General features: G+C 50.7%; 1 protein-coding gene across 9 annotated transcripts in view; it reads left to right on the forward strand.

Moving 5' to 3' along the window:
• Positions 1-11: 11 nt before the first annotated feature.
• POLR2F (RNA polymerase II, I and III subunit F) overlaps positions 12-16,803 on the forward strand; it is an 87,936-nt gene continuing 71,144 nt past the window's right edge. For 6 of the 9 annotated variants that reach the window (XR_010111790.1, XR_004668553.3, XR_010111791.1 and 3 more), the window contains exons 1-5: positions 12-147; positions 3,111-3,180; positions 5,687-5,817; positions 11,596-11,667; positions 16,723-16,803. Coding sequence is in view for 5 of the 9 variants with exons in the window: in XM_063603288.1 (XP_063459358.1) it covers positions 128-147; positions 3,111-3,180; positions 5,687-5,817; positions 11,596-11,667; positions 16,723-16,765 (336 nt within the window). In the remaining 4 variants the exon portion in view is untranslated. Of the gene's footprint in view, positions 148-3,110; positions 3,181-5,686; positions 5,818-11,595; positions 11,668-11,785; positions 12,299-16,722 lie in introns of those variants that run through there. The other 3 variants (XM_034948665.3, XM_003821575.6, XM_034948669.3) reach the window with 3 other exon arrangements.

A 16,803-nucleotide genomic window follows, 5' to 3' on the forward strand; every position in this document is an offset into this window, starting at 1 on the left:
GAAGTGATTTCCTCTGGGTTACGGCGCAGGCGCAAGATAAGCTAGGAGCCGCGCGAGTCGTAGTGTCGCTGTTTGCGGGACTCCGCGCGGGACCGGGGCGCAGCGGGGTCGCTGAGGCGAGGGTGTCATGTCAGACAACGAGGACAAGTGAGTGCGGGAGCGGAGTGGCCTTTGCGGCAACCTTGGAAGGGGCGGATGAGGCAAGGCTTGGGTCGGCTGAGGAGCCTGGCGTCTAGGGCAATGTCTGAGGGGACTGGGGTCCTGAGGGGGCCGGCGGAGCCGAGGAAGGGAAGGGCGGGCGACCCAGGAGCACAGCCCCGGCTGGAGGCACAGGAGGGCCCAGGCTCGAGGGTCCAGAGGGGATCCGTAGAAAAGGTGTCCTTCAGCAAATGTTCCAGCGAGCCGGGCTCTGTGTCATGCAGTGGGAATATTGAGGTGAATGAACAATCGTCCCTGCCTCTCCACGTGCTCACTTTCTAGAACAGGGGTCACAGGCCCATAAGTAAGCAAGCAAGCAGGTAACGGTGGTCGCGTGAGCTTCCCCAGTTCTAGAAGTATGTAGTATAGGAGTACTCCAGAGGAGGGTCTGGGGCAGCTCCACCGGGTGGCATTAAATAAAAGTATGGGACGGTCCTTTGCAGTATTTTTTTTTTTTTTTGAAACAGAGTCTTGCTCTGTCGCCCAGGCTGGAGTGCAGTGGCGCGATCTCGGCTCACTGCAGCCTCCGCCTCCGGGGTTCAAGGGATTCTCCTGCCTCAGCCTCCCGACTAGCTGGGATTATGGGCGTGCACCACCACGCCTTGCTAATTGTTTGTAGTTTTAGTAGAGACGGGTTTCACCATGTTGGCCAGACTGGCCTCGAACTCCTGAGCTTGTGATCCACCCGCCTCGGCCTCCCAAAGTGCTGGGATCACAGGCGTGAGCCACCGTGCCCGGCCTGCTTGTGGTAATCTAGATGAGAGAAGTCAGTAGCTTATAGTAGGGTGGTAGGAGTAGAGGTGGTGAGAACTGGTTTTGAATTCTGGATATATTACTATTTTAAAGATAGAGCCCAAAAATTACCTGTTGGATGTGTGGGTGCAAAGAGAGCTAGTCTGAGGATAAAAATAAGAAACGTGTGGGATTGCTACCGCATTCCCAGTGAGTGTCAGTAGAGAAGAGGAGATGACCCGTGGCTGAGCATTAGGGCATTTGGACATTGAGTGCTTGGGGGAAAAGAGAAGCCGGGGAGGTGGGGGAACACCAAGAGGGTGAGGTGTCCTTGGAGTCAAGTGAGGAGAGCAAGTGGCCTAATGTGCCAGCTGATAGATCAGGCTAAATGAGAAGGAGAGTTGGCCATTGGATTTAGCAACGTGGAGATCATTAATGAGCTTGGAAAGTGGTTTTGATGGAGCTGTTGGGGTGAAAGGCTTTTTGGAGTGAGATTATGACAAAATGGGAAGAGGAAGATAGTGAGGGTGGACAGCTCTTTCACACATTTTTGCTTCAAAGGACACCATGGAATTAGGGCTATAGGGGGAGAGAGAAGAGAAATAAGGGTTTTTGTTTGTTTGTTTTTGTTTTTTTAGATGAGGAAAAACACATGTTGAAATGCTGATGGGGCCGGGTGCTGTGGCTTACACCTCTAATCCCAGCACTTTGGGAGGCCGAGGAGGGTGGATCACCTGAGGCCAGGAGTTCGAGACCAGCCTGGTCAACATGGTGAAACCCCATCTTTACTAAAAATACAAAAATTAGCTGGGCATGGTGGCGTGTGCCTATAATCCCAGCTACTCGGGAGGCTGAGACAGGAGAATTGCTTGAACCCAGGAGGCGGAGGTTGCAGTGAGCCAAGATCACGCCATTGCACTCCATCCTGGACAACAGAGCGAGACTTTGTCTCAAAAAAAAAAAAAATGCTGATGGGAATGATCCAGTAGAGAGGGAAACAGTGATGACGAATGAGTACTAGCAATATTTGGGGGCAGATGGGGAAAAATTGAAGGGGTAAAATGGAACAAAAGTCGGATTTACTTCTTCTTCTTCTTATTTTTTATTTTTTGAGAAGGAGTCTCGCTGTGTCACCCAGGCTGGAGTGCAGTGGGGTGACCGTGGCTCAGTGCACCCTCCACCTCTCGGGTTCAAGCAATTCTTGTGCCTCAGCCTCCTGAGTAGCTGGGATTACAGGCGCCCACGACCACACTCAGCTAATTTTTTTGTATTTTTAGCAGAGACGAGATTTCTCCATGTTGGCCAGGCTGGTCTTGGACTCCTGACCTCAAGTGATGCACCCACCCCGGCCTCTCAAAGTGCTGGGATTACAGACGTGAGCCACTGCACCCAGCTGATTTACTTATTAAGTAAATATTTATTGAGTGCTTCCTACACACTGGGCGAGACACAGATCTCTGCCCTCTTTGATTTTTTTGTTTGTTTGTTTTTTGTTTTGCGGTGGCGGGGGGTTTTTGAGACGGAGTTTCACTCTTGTTGCCCAGGCTGGAGTGCAATGGCGTGATCTCAGCTCACCACAACCTCCGCCTCCTGGGTTCAAGTGATTCTCCTGCCTCAGCCTCCCAAGTAGTTGGGATTACAGGCATGTACCACCACCACTCCCGGCTAATTTTGTATTTTTAGTAGAGATGGGGTTTCATCATGTTGGTCAGGCTGGCCTTGAACTCCACCCGCCTTGGCCTCCCAAAGTGCTGGGATTACAGGCTTAATCCCAGAGCCACAATACAAAGCCACCATGCCCGGCCTCTGAATTTTTTTTTTTTAATTTTTCTTATTTATTTTGAGACAGGTTCTTGTTCTGTCACCCATGCTGGAGTACAGCGGTGCAATCTTGGCTCGCTGCAACCTCCACCTCCTGGGTTCAAGCAATTCTTGTGACTCAGCCCCCCAAGTAGCTGGTATTACAGACATGTGCCACCATGCCCGGCTAATTTTTGTATTTTTAGTAGAGATGGGGTTTTGCCTTGTTGGCCAGGCTGGTCTTGAATTCCTGGCCTCAAGTGATCCACCCACTTCAATCTCCGAAAGTACCAGGATTACAAGTGTGATCCACCGTGCCCGGCCCCTCTTTGATTCTTTTAAGTGATGCTCTAAGTAACTGATCTCTTCTTCCTGTACAGTTTTGATGGCGACGACTTTGATGATGTGGAGGAGGATGAAGGGCTAGATGACTTGGAGAATGCCGAAGAGGTCAGTATTCAGCCTCAGGCTCCCACCTCAGCAGCCCAAGCTGCCAAATCGTCTGGCAGGTGATGATTAGCTGAATGTGTCTGCCTTCTATTTGTGGTCAAGGCCCCTGCCATAAGCATTCCCAGTTAGAGTGAGCTGTGTTCCAGTCTTGCATAGCAGAACAGCCCTGCAGGGTGGGCCTGAAAGCTTTTGTCCATGTGGTCCACAGCCTGTGGCTTCTGGGGCAGTTAGTTCACTGACAAGTTAAACGGTGCCTTCCTTCATTTGGCAAACATGTGTTGAATGTTTATTATATGCCAGGTGCTTTCTGCTGGGTGGGACTGCTTAAGGAGCAAAGGGAAGAGGTAAGCAGGGCTCAGATGAGGCAGTATTTTGTAGCCTAAAGGCAATGGGAAGCTACTGACAAACTTTGAGCCAGGGCACAGTCCAGGTTACATTTTAGAAAGTACATTCCTGCCTCGAGTAAGGAGTGAACTGGGGAAGGGCAAGAGTGAAAGGTGAGAGGCCTGTGGCTTGGACATAGGTGCTGGTAGTGCAGGTGATGAGAAGGCAGATGAAAGAGTTATTTCGGTGGGTTGGTTATGGGGCTGAGAAAGTCAGTGGTGACGAGGACGACTCTCAGGTTTCTGGCTTGAGCAACTAGGTGGATAGGTTGCCAGCCTCAAGAGGCAAGTAGGGCTTTCTGTCCTGTGTGACTGATGAGGGAAAAAATGCAGTTGTGTTCTGGAGAGACATGGAGCCTTCTCTCTCTCTGCATGGCACTTTCAGATACCTTTTCACTTGAGTCAGATGCGTCCTTCTCCATCCTTCTGGTCCCCTTCCCATCCCTGTCATGTAGATTGTGCCTCCTAGATGTACTTCAGCCCTGTCTGCATTTTTCTACTCCTGGTGCCTTAACCTGGCTTAGATCTTATTGCTTTTCACTCACATTCCTGCAGGAATTGTGTGGCTGGTTTTCCTGCTTCAGTCTCACTCCAGACTCTGCTCTGTGTGCTCTTCTCCTTTCAGCACCCTTTCTTACTTGCCCACATGCTCAGTTACTACTGGCTTTCCTAAATGGCCTCTCTGCTTCTGCCACTGCCCCCTGCAGAATATTCGCAACAAGAGTATCCAGAGTGATCCTTTCTTTCTGTTTTTTGTTGTTGTTGTTGTTGTTTGTTTGCTTGTTTTAAATTAAGAAGTGGTGTCTTGCTACGTTGACTAGGCTAGAGTACAATGGCTATTTTCAGGTGTGGTCATAGCACACTATAGCCTTGAACTCCTGGGCTCAAGTGATCCTTCCAGTTCGGCCTCCTGAGTAGCTGGGACTGCAGGTTCTGCACCACCATGCCCAGCTCAGAGTCAACTTTTTTTTTTTTTTTTTTTGGAGACGGGGTCTTGCTCTGTCGCCCAGGCTGGAGCGCAGTGGGGCGATGTTGACTCACTGCAAGCTCTGCTTCCCGGGTTCATGCCATTCTCCTTCCTCAGCCTTCTGAGTAGCTGGGACTACAGGTGCCCACCACCACGCCCGGCTAATTTTTTTTTTTTTTTGTATTTTTAGTAGTGACAGGGTTCACCGTGTTAGCCAGGATGGTCTCGATCTCCTGCCTTGTGATCCGCCCGCCTCGGCCTCTCAAAGTGCTGGGATTACAGGTGTGAGCCACTGCACCTGGCCTGTTTACTTAATTCTTTATATACCACAGAATTTATTCTCTTGCCTACAATCCTCTACGCACCTTTTGTTCTAATTATTGTCCACAACTAGTTGTCCAAACCTCTTTCTCCTCTATGCCTTTGCATGTTGCCTCCTTCCTCATTGGTTTGACAGCTCCTGCTCATCCTTCTAGGTGAGCTCAAGTCTCATCCCTGGAGTTTTCCTAACCCCCAGTGTGAGTGAGGTGTCCCCACCTCCTCGGGAACTCTGTTGCACCCTTCATAGCACCTGCTCTGTTTACTCTTGTCTCCCCTTTAGACCATTAATTGAGAGCAGAAATTCCTAGCTTTCTTTCTCAGCATCTGTTAACAATATCTGGCTCAGGACAAATGCTTAGTAAGTAATTGTTAAATATTCCTGCCTTCACCTTGACTTTTCTAGCCACTTGACCCATTGGCTCAGCTCCCCTATCTGAAAGATGGGGAGACTATTCCTAGCTTCCTGCTTAGGGTAATTTTTTTGTGCCAGGACCTCTTTTACAGGACCAACATTCTGATACCACCCCATCTCCAGGCCCTCTGCTCTCTTCTGGATGAGGCAGTTAGCTCTGGAATCTCAGACCTCCATTACCAGGTCTGAGGCTTGGTCAGGTTAGCTGACTTTCCAAGCCTCTGAAATGAGAACTGTAATCCCTGCCTCATAAGGTTATTGTAAGGATTACATGAGTTGTTAGGAAGCAGTTATGCGGTCCCCTGGCATGCAGTAAGCATTAACGGTGGCTGTAGCGAGGATTGTGATTGTTGTCATTATCACCCTCCCTGTAACCCAAAAATGCCACCTGAGACTTTCCCTCTTTTTTGTCTTCGTGTCTAGGAAGGCCAGGAGAATGTCGAGATCCTCCCCTCTGGGGAGCGACCGCAGGCCAACCAGAAGCGAATCACCACACCATACATGACCAAGTACGAGCGAGCCCGCGTGCTGGGCACCCGAGCGCTCCAGATTGCGTGAGTGATTGCCCCTTCACTGTCTTCTCCATCTGTCAGGCCACAGTAAGCTCTTGTACCGCTGATCTTTCCCAGCCTGGCACCTGAAAACAGACTCTCTGCTCTCACATTCCAAAAGTGGTGCCGTCCCTGCGTACCAGGCATTGAGCTAGTCCCGTGCCCTCAGGGAGCTTGTGATCTAATAGGAGAACTAGGACATGAACATCTGAGAAGTCAAGTAACAGTATGGGAGAAAAACGATAAAAAAAAAAACCAGAACTAGATGGTTGCCTGTCAGATTAGTGTAGCAAAAAAGGTGAATTCAGAGCCAATGTGTACCAGTGTGGTTTTTTTTTTTTTTTTTTGGAGATAGAGTCTCGCTGAGTCACCTAGGCTGGAGTGCAATGGCACAATCTCAGCTCACTGCAACCTCTGCCTCCCAGGTTCAAGTGATTCTCGTGCCTCAGCCTCCCAGGTAGCTGGAATTACAGGCATGTGCCACCATGCCTAACTAATTGTTGTGTTTTTAATAGAGACGGGGTCTCGCCATGTTGCCTAGGCTAGTCTCGAACGCCTAGCTTCAAGTGATCCACCTGCCTCTGCCTCCCAAAGTGTTGGGATTGCAGGTGAGAGCCACCGCGCCCGGCCATGGTGGTTCTTTGTTGTTTTATTTTCCGAGTCAAGATCTCAATCTGTTGCCCATGCTGGAGCACAGGGGCCTGATCATGGCCCATTGCAGCCTCAAACTCCTGGGCTCAAGCAATTTTCTTTTCTTTTTTTTTTTTTGACAGAGTCTTGCTCTGTCTCCCATGCTGGAGTGCACTGGCCCAATCTCAGCTCAATACAACCCCTGCCTCCCGGGTTCAAGCGATTGTCCTGCCTCAGCCTCCTGCGTAGCTGGGACTACAGCCATCTGCCACCACACCTGGCTAATTTTTGTATTTTTTCTTTCTTTCTTTTTTTTTTGAGATGGAGTCTCGCTCTATCACCCAGCCTGGAGTGCAGTGGCGCGATCTCTGCTCACTGCAAGTGCTGCCTCCTGGGTTCACGCCCTTCTCCTGCCTCAGCCTCCAGAGTAGCTGGGACTACAGGCGCCCGCCACCACGCCCAGCTAGTTTTTTGTATTTTTAATAGAGACGGGGTTTCACCATGTTAGCCAGGATGGTCTCTTTCTCCTGACCTCATGATCCGCCCGCCTCGGCCTCCCAAAGTGTTGGGATTACAGACGTGAGCCACCGTGCCCGGCTATTTTTGTATTTTTAGTAGAGACGGGGTTTCACCATATTGGCCAGGCTGGTCTCAAACTCCTGACCTTGTGATCCACCCGCCTTGGCCTCCCAAAGTGTTGGGATTACAGGCGTGAGCCACCGTGCCCGGCCGGTGCGATTTTCTTTTTTCTTTTTTTTTTTTTGAGATGGAGTCTCGCTCTGTCGCCCAAGCTGGAGTGCCGTGGCGTGATCTCGGTTCACTGCAATATCCGCCTCCTAGGATCACGCCATTCTCCTGCCTCAGCCTCCCGAGTAGCTGGGACTACAGGTGCCCACCACAACGCCTGGCTAATTTTTTTGTATTTTTAGAGGAGATGGGGTTTCACGGTGTTAGTCAGGATGGTCTCGATCTCCTGACCTTGTGATCCACCTGCCTTGGCCTCCCAAAGTGCTGGGATTACAGGCGTGAGCCACTGCGCCCAGCCTATTTATTTTTTTTTTGAGAAGGAGTCTCACTCTGTCACCCAGGCTGGAGTGCAGTGGTGTGATCTTGGCTCACTGCATCCTCCGCCTCCCGGGTTCAAGTGATTCTCCCACCTGAGCTTCCCAGGTAGCTGGGATTACAGGCACCCGCCACCATGCCTGGCTAATTTTTGTATTTTTAGTAGGGACGGGGTTTCACCATGTTCGTTGGCCAGGCTGGTCTTGAACTCCTGATCTCAGGTGATCCTCCTGCCTCAGACTCCCAAAGTACTGGGATTACAGGCATGAGCCACCACGCCCAGCCTTTTCTTTTATTTTTTTAGAGACAGTTTGGCTCTATCACCCAGGCTGGAGTGCAGTGGTGCTATCATAGCTCACTGCAGCCTCAAAACTTCTAGGCTTAAGTGATCTTCCCACTTCAGCCTCCCAGGTAGCTAGGACTACAGGCTAATGCCACCACACCTGGCTAATGTCTTAATTTTTTGTAGAGACAGGGTCTCACAAAAAGACTCCTGGCTTCCAGTGATCCCCCTGCTTCAGCCTCCAAAGTGCTGGGATTACAACTAGCCACATTTCAAGTGTGTTCAGTAGCCACATGTGGCTACTGGTTACCATAAAGGATAGCACAGGGGGATAGGACATTTCTGTCATTGCAGAGCATTCTATGGGGCACACTAATATAGGCTAAAAGTGGGCCAGTAGAAAGAAGAATTCATAAGTTATTTTTAAAACAAATAGACTGCTTATTTGCAAGTTAAACAGTCTTTCAGCACTGAAGAAAGATACTGCATTAGCACTTGATAGGATGCTGAGATGATTAAAGATGTAGTCCCAGCCGGGCGCGGTGGCTCACACCTGGAATCCGAGCACTATGGGAGGCCAAGGTGGGCGGATCACCTGAGGTCAGGAGTTCGAGAGCAGCCTGGCCAACATGGTGAAACCCGTCTCTACTAAAAATACAAAAATTAGCCGGGTGTGGTGGCATGCGCCTATAATCCCAGCTACTGGGGAGGCTGAGGCAAGAGAATCGCTTGAACCTGGGAGGCAGAGGTTGCAGTCAGCCAAGATCGCGCCACTAATCCAGCCTGGGTGACAGAGTGAGACTCTGTTACCAAAAATAATTAAAAAAAAAAAAAGACATAATCCCCAGTCCTCCAGGTGTTTTCTGGTGGGGGAGATAGACCTGTGCACAGGTACCCACAACCCAAGGCAGATGCGAGTGGTGCTTTATGAAAGGTACAAAGAGAGTTATTGCAGAGGTGACTGGGAAAGCCTTGTGAAGGGATTAGAATTCTAGTGGGGACAGGTAAAGAGAGTTGGTTTTGTGGGTACTTCAGGTGCCAGAAACAGCCCAAGGAAAGGTCCAGGTGGAGGCAGGCAGTTGTGGATTTGTGATGAGGGATCATAAGCAGCTTGGGGCATAAGGCTGGAGAAGATGACACTGGTCCTGTGAGTGACAAGTTCAGAAGATTAGAGTTCATTTGGTGGGCAGTGTGCAGCACTTAAAGGTTTTGAGGCCAACATCCAGCATCCAGGCCACTCATAAATCCAAGTGTCCTGTTTTTCTTTTCTTTCTTTCTTTCTTTCTTTCTTTTTTTTTGAGATGGAGTTTTGCTCTTGTTGCCCAGGCTGGAGTGCAATGGCATGATCTTGGCTGATTGCAACCTCTGCCTCCTGGGTTCAAGGAATTCTGCAGCCTCAGCCTCCTGAGTAGCTGGGATTACAGGCACACGCCACCATGCCTGGCTAATATTTTGTATTTTTAGTAGAGACGGTGTTTCACCATGTTGGTCGGGCTGGTCTCGAACTCGTGACCTCAGGTGATCCACCTGCCTTGGCCTCCCGAAGTGCTGGGATTACAGGCATGAGCCACTGTGCCCAGCCAAGTGTCCTGTTTTTCTTGGGGAGCAAAGCTTGATCCAGCTCATTCCAGTCTTTAGTGCTCTTTCCACTTAAGGGCTATGACACCATCTGGTGGCTCCTTGCCTGCTGTAAGCTCTTGTACAGCCATAATGGGACTCTGCACTTGGTAGGTGCAGATGGAGTCTCACTCTGTCACCTAGGCTGGAGTGCAGTGGTGCCATCTCGGCTCACTGCAACCTTCACCTCCTGGTTCAAGCGATTCTCGTGCCTCAGCCTCCCGAGTACCTGGGACTACAGGCATGTGCCACCACGGCCGGCTAATTTTTTGTATTTTTAGTAGAGACAGGGTTTCACCATGTTGGCCAGGCTGGTCTCAAACTCCTGACCTCAGGTGATTCGCCTGTCTCAGCTTCCCAAAGTGCTGTGATTACAGGCGTGAGCCACTGCACCTGGCCAGAACAACTGTTTCTTGGGTAGGTTTTGGATGGGGTTTCAGTCTGGTTCGTTAGCACCACCTGGTGGCTGATGATGTTTGTCACATCTACTTCTTAACTGGATGGTTGATGTGTTTCTCTGTAGAAGCCATGGTGCAAGAAAAATTAAATTACTTAAGGACACATTCTTGCACATTCCATGTGCACAATAGGTGCGGAATGAGTGAATGCCCTTGAATTATTTATATTTTGAAAGAAAGCAGGCATATGCAGATCAGGTATTTTGCCACATTCTTTAAAGCTTTATATTTTGGGAAAGTTTAAATACTTATTAAGAGAGGATATAGGGAAAGTTAAATACTTCATCTCTGCCCTTGGGAAATTTTCAGGCTTTTGGGAGTAATATAAATCAAAATATTTAGTAATAAAATTAGTAAGCTGGTAGCTCTCAGACTAGCTGATTATCAGAATCTTCTGGGCAGTTTTGCAAATGCAGGCTCTCAGGCCGCTTCACTAGAGATTCTATTCAGGGGGTCTGGGGAAGGACCCAGGAACCTGTATTTTTTAGCATGCTCTCCTGTTAATTCTGGGTGTGTTGGTGTGAACCTGAGCTGGAATCATCAGGGGTGGCTTCCTAGAGGAGATGGGCCTAGAATTGGCATCCCTTTGCTTGGTGGTAGAGTCCCCACTGTGGGCCAAGTGTGATGCTGGGGGCTGGGCCTCCGTGGTGAATCACATGTGGTCTGGGCCACTAGGAGCTCATGGTCTAATGTGGAAAGTTTCCAAACAAGTAGTTACAGTTCAATGAGATTGGTGCCAAGAAAAGTTTATGCAAAATGAGTCCAGGTACTGAAGAGTCAGCACACGATTTCCAGGGTGGAGACATCCGAACCTCTCGCAGGTTTTTAGGGAGAGGAAGAGCTTGTAAGAGCACACAAAAGGGAAACAACATGGTGCATCTAGGGAACCAGAAATAGTTTGGTATGGCTGGAATGTGGGGTAAATACAGGAAAGTAGCACGGGACTGTGCTAGGAAGGCAAACAGGGACCAGACTGCACTCTGGCCTGATAGCCAAGGGGAGTCATGGCAGTGTTGTAAGCAGGTGAGCCCCCGACTGCTGGCCTCAGGTGAAGGGTGGGGAGGGCTGGGCAGGAAGGGCAGGGCCTCTACTGAGGTGTTGTGTCTATAGAGAATAGAAATGACGCCGGGCACGGTGGCTTATGCCTTTTATCCCAGCAATTTGGAAGGCTGAGGCAGGTGGATTGCTTGAGCCCAGGAGTTTGAGACCAGCCTGGGCAACATGGCGAAATGTTAATTTCACCCATCTATACAAAAAATACAAAAAATTAGCATAGCTGGTGGTGTATGCCTGTAGTCCCAAGCAGGAGAATTGCTTGAGCCTGGGAGGTGGAGGTTGCAGTGAGCCAAGATCTCGCCATTGCACTCCAGTCTGGGCAATGGGAGTGAAACCTTGTCTCCAAAAAATAGAGAGAGAAAATAGAAATTGAAATGAGGTGCATGGGCACTGAGGCAAGGCTCTGGGGTTGGAGCAGTTAGAATGGTGTGCCTTTGCACATGTCTCCCTTTCCACCAGGACATTCTGCTGTGGCCGCTGGACTCCGGAGTCTGTGATAGGCCTCTGCCAGGGAAGATCTCTGGCAGTGCCCCTACACACCACTCCCTACTGTGCCTGCCTACCTAGAAGATGACGTTTCTAGGTGGGGACCAGGATGCCGTTCCACCCTCACTGCCTGTTGGGCCCTTCTCCCTGGGTTTGCAGTCTCCCTAACACCTGTCCCTATCCCTACAGGATGTGTGCCCCTGTGATGGTGGAGCTGGAGGGGGAGACAGATCCTCTGCTCATTGCCATGAAGGAACTCAAGTAAGTCACTCAAATCATGGTTCACTTCTCCAAATCTCTGGGAGGCATCTGTTGGGCTCTCTGTTGCACCCTTTGCTCCCACTTCCCTGGCTGGAGAAGTTGATGCTTATTCCTACAGATCCTTAGGAACAGCTCACCAGGAAGTAGGAGGAAGAGAGAAGAGGAGGCAGGGAAAGTGGGAGGGCACTGATGAGACACGGACGTCTTCTGGCTGTTGGAACTTCCCTGTTCCTGCTGCAGGAGTCCTTACCAATATTCTGTCATTCTTCCCCCTCTTGTCTGATATAAAAACTTTCTTTTTCTTGTAATTGCTTTCTTACAAAGTACACTCATCAGCCCCAAGAGGCTGCTCCTAAGACTTCTCTTTGCTTGTGTTTTGCACACAATCTGTTCCTTCTGCGGCAGAGCTGGGGTCACCAGCCCTCATGTACTTGTGACTTCTCCCCTGCCACAGGGCCCGAAAGATCCCCATCATCATTCGCCGTTACCTGCCAGATGGGAGCTATGAAGACTGGGGGGTGGACGAGCTCATCATCACCGACTGAGCTGGAGTCATCTTCCTGCCCTTGCCCCATGCCCAATTTTCATTCTCACTTTATATGTGTAAATAATAAAATATTCAACTTTCCAACCCCCTTCCCCTCTGCTTATCTGCAATGTCACCACCTGTTGCTTCCCTGTTACCGCCATGCTGCGTGGAGCATGCACCTATTCCAGTGGCCCTGTGACTGTCAGCTCCTTAAGAAGCACCAGGGGCCCTTAGCCCCTTTGGATCCCCCACATCCTTCCCTCCATCTCCCTGTTCCCCAGAGCAAAGGCTGCTGCAGGGGAGACACCTCAGCTGCCTTCCAAGCAGACAGACAAGTCTTTGTGCCCAGGGAGCTGGTTGCCACGGAAACCCCCAATTTCCTTTCCAGTGGGGACTGGCTGCAGGGGCTTCTCCCTTCTCAGGAGTATCACAGAGCAGGTCTCATCAAGCCACCCATTGTTTCCTAAGGACCTGCTTCGAGCCTCTTATCGTGGGCTCGGATCCCCTTTCAGGAGCAGTGCCCCAGCAGGAAGCGTGGGGGTGTGCTGATCTCCCACCCTCCCCAGGCAGAGCCCTGCTGGGCAAGTCAGCAGCTGGAGCAAGGACCGAGCACCTGCCTACCCCTGCCCCCATGGCTCTGTCCCCACTCCTCCTCAGGACTCTGCCCACACGCTGTCCTCTGTGGCCCACCTCTTTGGTGTGCCACACCCATGCCTTCTTCCTAGCCTCTATAACATATCCTTTCCCTCCTATTTGGGGCTGGTGATCCCCTGAGGCCTTGGGGAGATGGTGCTGGGGTGGTGGTGCTCCTGGGTTCCAGGTGTTACATTAAGTCAGAGCTGGAGCTCCCCCTTCCTCTGCCTGAGGTTCTAATGGGTCCTCTTCCTTTCTCCACCCTGCTTACCCAACCTGACGTAAGACCAGTCACACTGGCTCCTCCCTCCTAGAGGGGGTCAGGGGGAGGGTGTATATTGACATGAACAGGGATAGAGGGTAAACTGGCTCCCTGAATATGCCAGCCTTCACCTCCATTCCACTGCCAGCTCCCCTTCCAAGAGGAGGAGCTGGGCTTCCCTAACCTCTGCAGGAGGCAGGGCCTCCAGGCCTGGGTGCAGCCTGGCCCTGGGATGGGGTGTGGGGAGTGAATGGTGAGGATCTGCATTGGTGGGAGGGGTGTCTGCTGCCCTGGAGAAGGGTTAATTCAGGGAGCAGTGGACTTCACACCCCCATCCACCCTCCTCCAAGCCTGTGGAATCCTTTAATCAAGTTGGGTGCTGAAATTTCAGCTCTGAAATGCCGCCTTTGTGCTGGCATCCAGGCAGCCGCCCCAGAGTGCGGGGGTCACTTTCTCGGCCCCATTTCTCTAAATGGTCTCTTTGTTCCCTGCTGGGCTGCTCAGTATCAGATGTGATTAAAGGGAGATGGGGTTTGGGCTGGGGAGGAGGGGAATTGGGGGTTAACCCTTAGGGGATAGAGTGCAAGGGAAATGGGACAGAAGGGGTGTTTTTCCTCCTGTCTTCCTCTTCCCATTCTCCTCTTTTGGGGAGTCCCCTGCTATTCAGCTGTCTGGGCCTGGCTTTTGACTTCTCTTGAATAAAATGTCCCGGTCACCACTATTGGTTCTGTTTTCTTAGGGTTTGGGCATAGTCTCTTGAGTCATTTCCAGAAACACCTAACCCTTTTTTAACAAGTGGAGCTCCTGCCTTCCTGAGGCCTGTGCACACTTGGAACCTTTGGTCTAAGGGATGGACACAACCCAGGTCTTCTGACTTCCTTGGGGTCATTTCCCCTCCTTCCACATCCTCAGTGATTTCCCACTCAATCTCATGAGATGTGGGGTCTTGGAGGTGATAGTGTCATCTTCTGGATGTGCCCCCTGCTCCCCACCGTGCCAGCTCCATATCCCTCATCCCACTGCGAGCAGGAGTAGTGAACAGACCACAAATGGACAAAAGTCCTGCCTTTCAATGAAGGGGAAAGGGTGGGTTGTAAAGATTATAAACACATAAGGTTAGTACTGATTGATCCATGGCAAAATTCTAGAATAGGTCCCTCCATGTTTAAAAGTGCTTATATAATAAAGAGGAGATCGGGCGCTAGCATAGGGTGTCTAAGAACCAATATTGCCAAATAAGTGTTTTTTTCGATGGTTACTGGTCCAGTAGGTTGAGGGAATGCCAGAGATCAGTGAATCTTGATTTTGACAAGGCATCGGTAGTCTCCATGCCACTGTGACAGAGAAGTGTGTGCTTCATGGTGATGTAATTAGACAGTTTTAGAACTGATTAGACAGCCTCAAGAGTGGAGATAATAGCTGGGCGTGGTGGCTCACACCTGTAATCCCAGCACTTTGGGAGGCTGAGGTGGGCGGATCACGAGGTCAGGAGATCAAGACCATCCTGGCTAACACAGTGAAACCCCGTCTGTACTAAAAAATACAAAAAATTAGCCGGGTGTGGTGGCGGGCGCCTGTAATCCCAGCTACTCGGGAGGCTGAGGCGGGAGAATGGCGTGAACCCGGGAGGCGGAGCTTGCAGTGAGCCGAGATCCCGCTACTGCACTCCAGCCTGGGCGACAGAGAGAGACTCAAAAAAAGAGTGGAGATAATAGGCCAGGTGCGGTGGCTCACGCCTGTAATCCCAGCACTTTAGGAGGCCGAGGCAAGTGGATCATGAGGTCAGGAGATTGAGACCATCCTGGACAACATGGTGAAACCCCATCTCTACTTAAAAAAAAAAAAAAAAAATTAGCTGGGCGTGGTGGTGCATGCCTGTAGTCCCAGCTACTCAGGAGGCTGAGGCAGGGGAAGCACTTGAACCCAGGAGACAGAAGTTGCAGGGAGCCAAGATTGCAACATTGCACTCCAGCCTGGCAACAGAGCAAGACTCCATCTAAAAAAAAAAAAAAAAAAGAGTGGAGAGAATAGGACTGACAGTGGAGAGAGGCGTTTAGTGCTGTACACAGGTGTCCCTCTTCATTTCTACCTTTATTAGTGACTTGAATGAGGCTATTCAAGTTTGCAGATACATAAAGCTCTAAAGGAGAGCTAAGTTCTAAAAAGTTTAATACAGGTGGGGAAATGGGTCAAACCCAACAAGGTGAGATCTGTTAAAGATCAGTGTAAAGTCCTGCTTTTATCTAAAACAAAACAAAAACAGCATACATACAATTTGGATATGACTTTGCAATGGATATTGTCTAAAAGATCGGGGTTTCGGTTACCATCCAGCTTCACGGGAACCAGCAGTTTTGGGGAGGTTGCTTGAAGAGCTTCCATGATGCAGGTCCTAGATGGAGGGATTTTGGCCACCCTGGGGACTGGGCTACTTCTTGGTGCCCTGCCTCTCCCCTGGTCCTGACTAGGGGCTGGAGACCAGAGATGGAAGGAAGGAAGCTGAGGATGCCCAGTCTGGAGCAGTGGAAGATGCATTGCTCCAGATACAAAGCAGAAGTAGGGGCTGCAAACCACAGGCAGGTGGAGGGGATGATGGTTAAAAATGCAAGCCTTGGAGTCAGAGCTGGGTTCAGATTCTGGCACCAGCACTTCTTAGCATCAACCTCGGAAACTTCAGTTTCCCCATCTGGAAAATTGAGATAACGATCGGACCTACCCCTTCACTGGCCTGAATGACATAAAACCCTTGGTGGAGCACTTAGTAAATGGCAGCTGGATATAAGCTGTTATGAGCTGGGTATGAGGAAGAACTTCCAACCATCGGAGTTGTTCATCAGTGGAGCAAGATGGCAAAGAGTCCTTGGAGTTGTGTGCTTGTGAGGTGGAGTGGTCCTGGCCTCTGGGTGCAGTTTGGACTTCTGCTGAGGAAAGAGCTCTTAGGGAGTAGGCGCTTAAGGAGTAGACTGTCTGACATCCTTGGTCTAGACTTGGACAGGGGCACCTGCTGTGAAGGCTTGGCTAGATCCTGGCGTGGGCTGCTGTGTGTGTGCTGGGGGAGGTGGCAAGTGGGGGGATGCAGCAACACAGGGCCTATCCACACATCCTGAAGGACAGGCCTCTGACTGCAGGCAGCACGGTGTCACCCTCAGCCCACCTCCTCCTCTTCAGATACCTGTCTCTTGAATTCTTTGCAAACTCCCCTCTGCTGAGTGCTGGGTGAGCAGAGGGGCTGCTTGCAAGGCAGTGAGTTCTAGCTGAGCCAGTTAAGAGTGAGTGGCCCCCCTGCAGTGTGGGGCACAGCCGGGCTGGGGAGAAGTTCCCATCTGAGGCTTCAGTCCCTGAGCTCAGATGGACCCCACTGGGATGCCAGCTGTCCTAACACTCTCCATTGTTCCCACTTTCTTAGCAGGGAGAGAGACAGAAAGAGAGAGAGGAGAGTGGGAGGGGGGAGAGAGAGAGAAAGAAAGGAGAGGGGGAGGGGGGAGAGAGAGAGAGAAAGAGAGGAGAGAAGGGAGGGGGGAGAGAGGAGGGGGGAAGAGAGAGGAGGGGGGAGGGGAAGGGGGTGGGGAAAGAGGGAGGGAGGTGGGAGAGAGAGACCTTTGATGATCTATCCTTTGCATTCTACTCCTAGCTACTTCCAGAAAGCATTTGAGGAAGCACCAGTACAGGGATAAGAGATGAAGAGACAGGCCAGGTCAGGCTCACCAAGCAG

The sequence above is a fragment of the Pan paniscus genome, chromosome 23 (genome assembly GCF_029289425.2).
Source record: "Pan paniscus chromosome 23, NHGRI_mPanPan1-v2.0_pri, whole genome shotgun sequence".
Classification (NCBI taxonomy): Eukaryota; Metazoa; Chordata; class Mammalia; order Primates; family Hominidae; genus Pan; species Pan paniscus.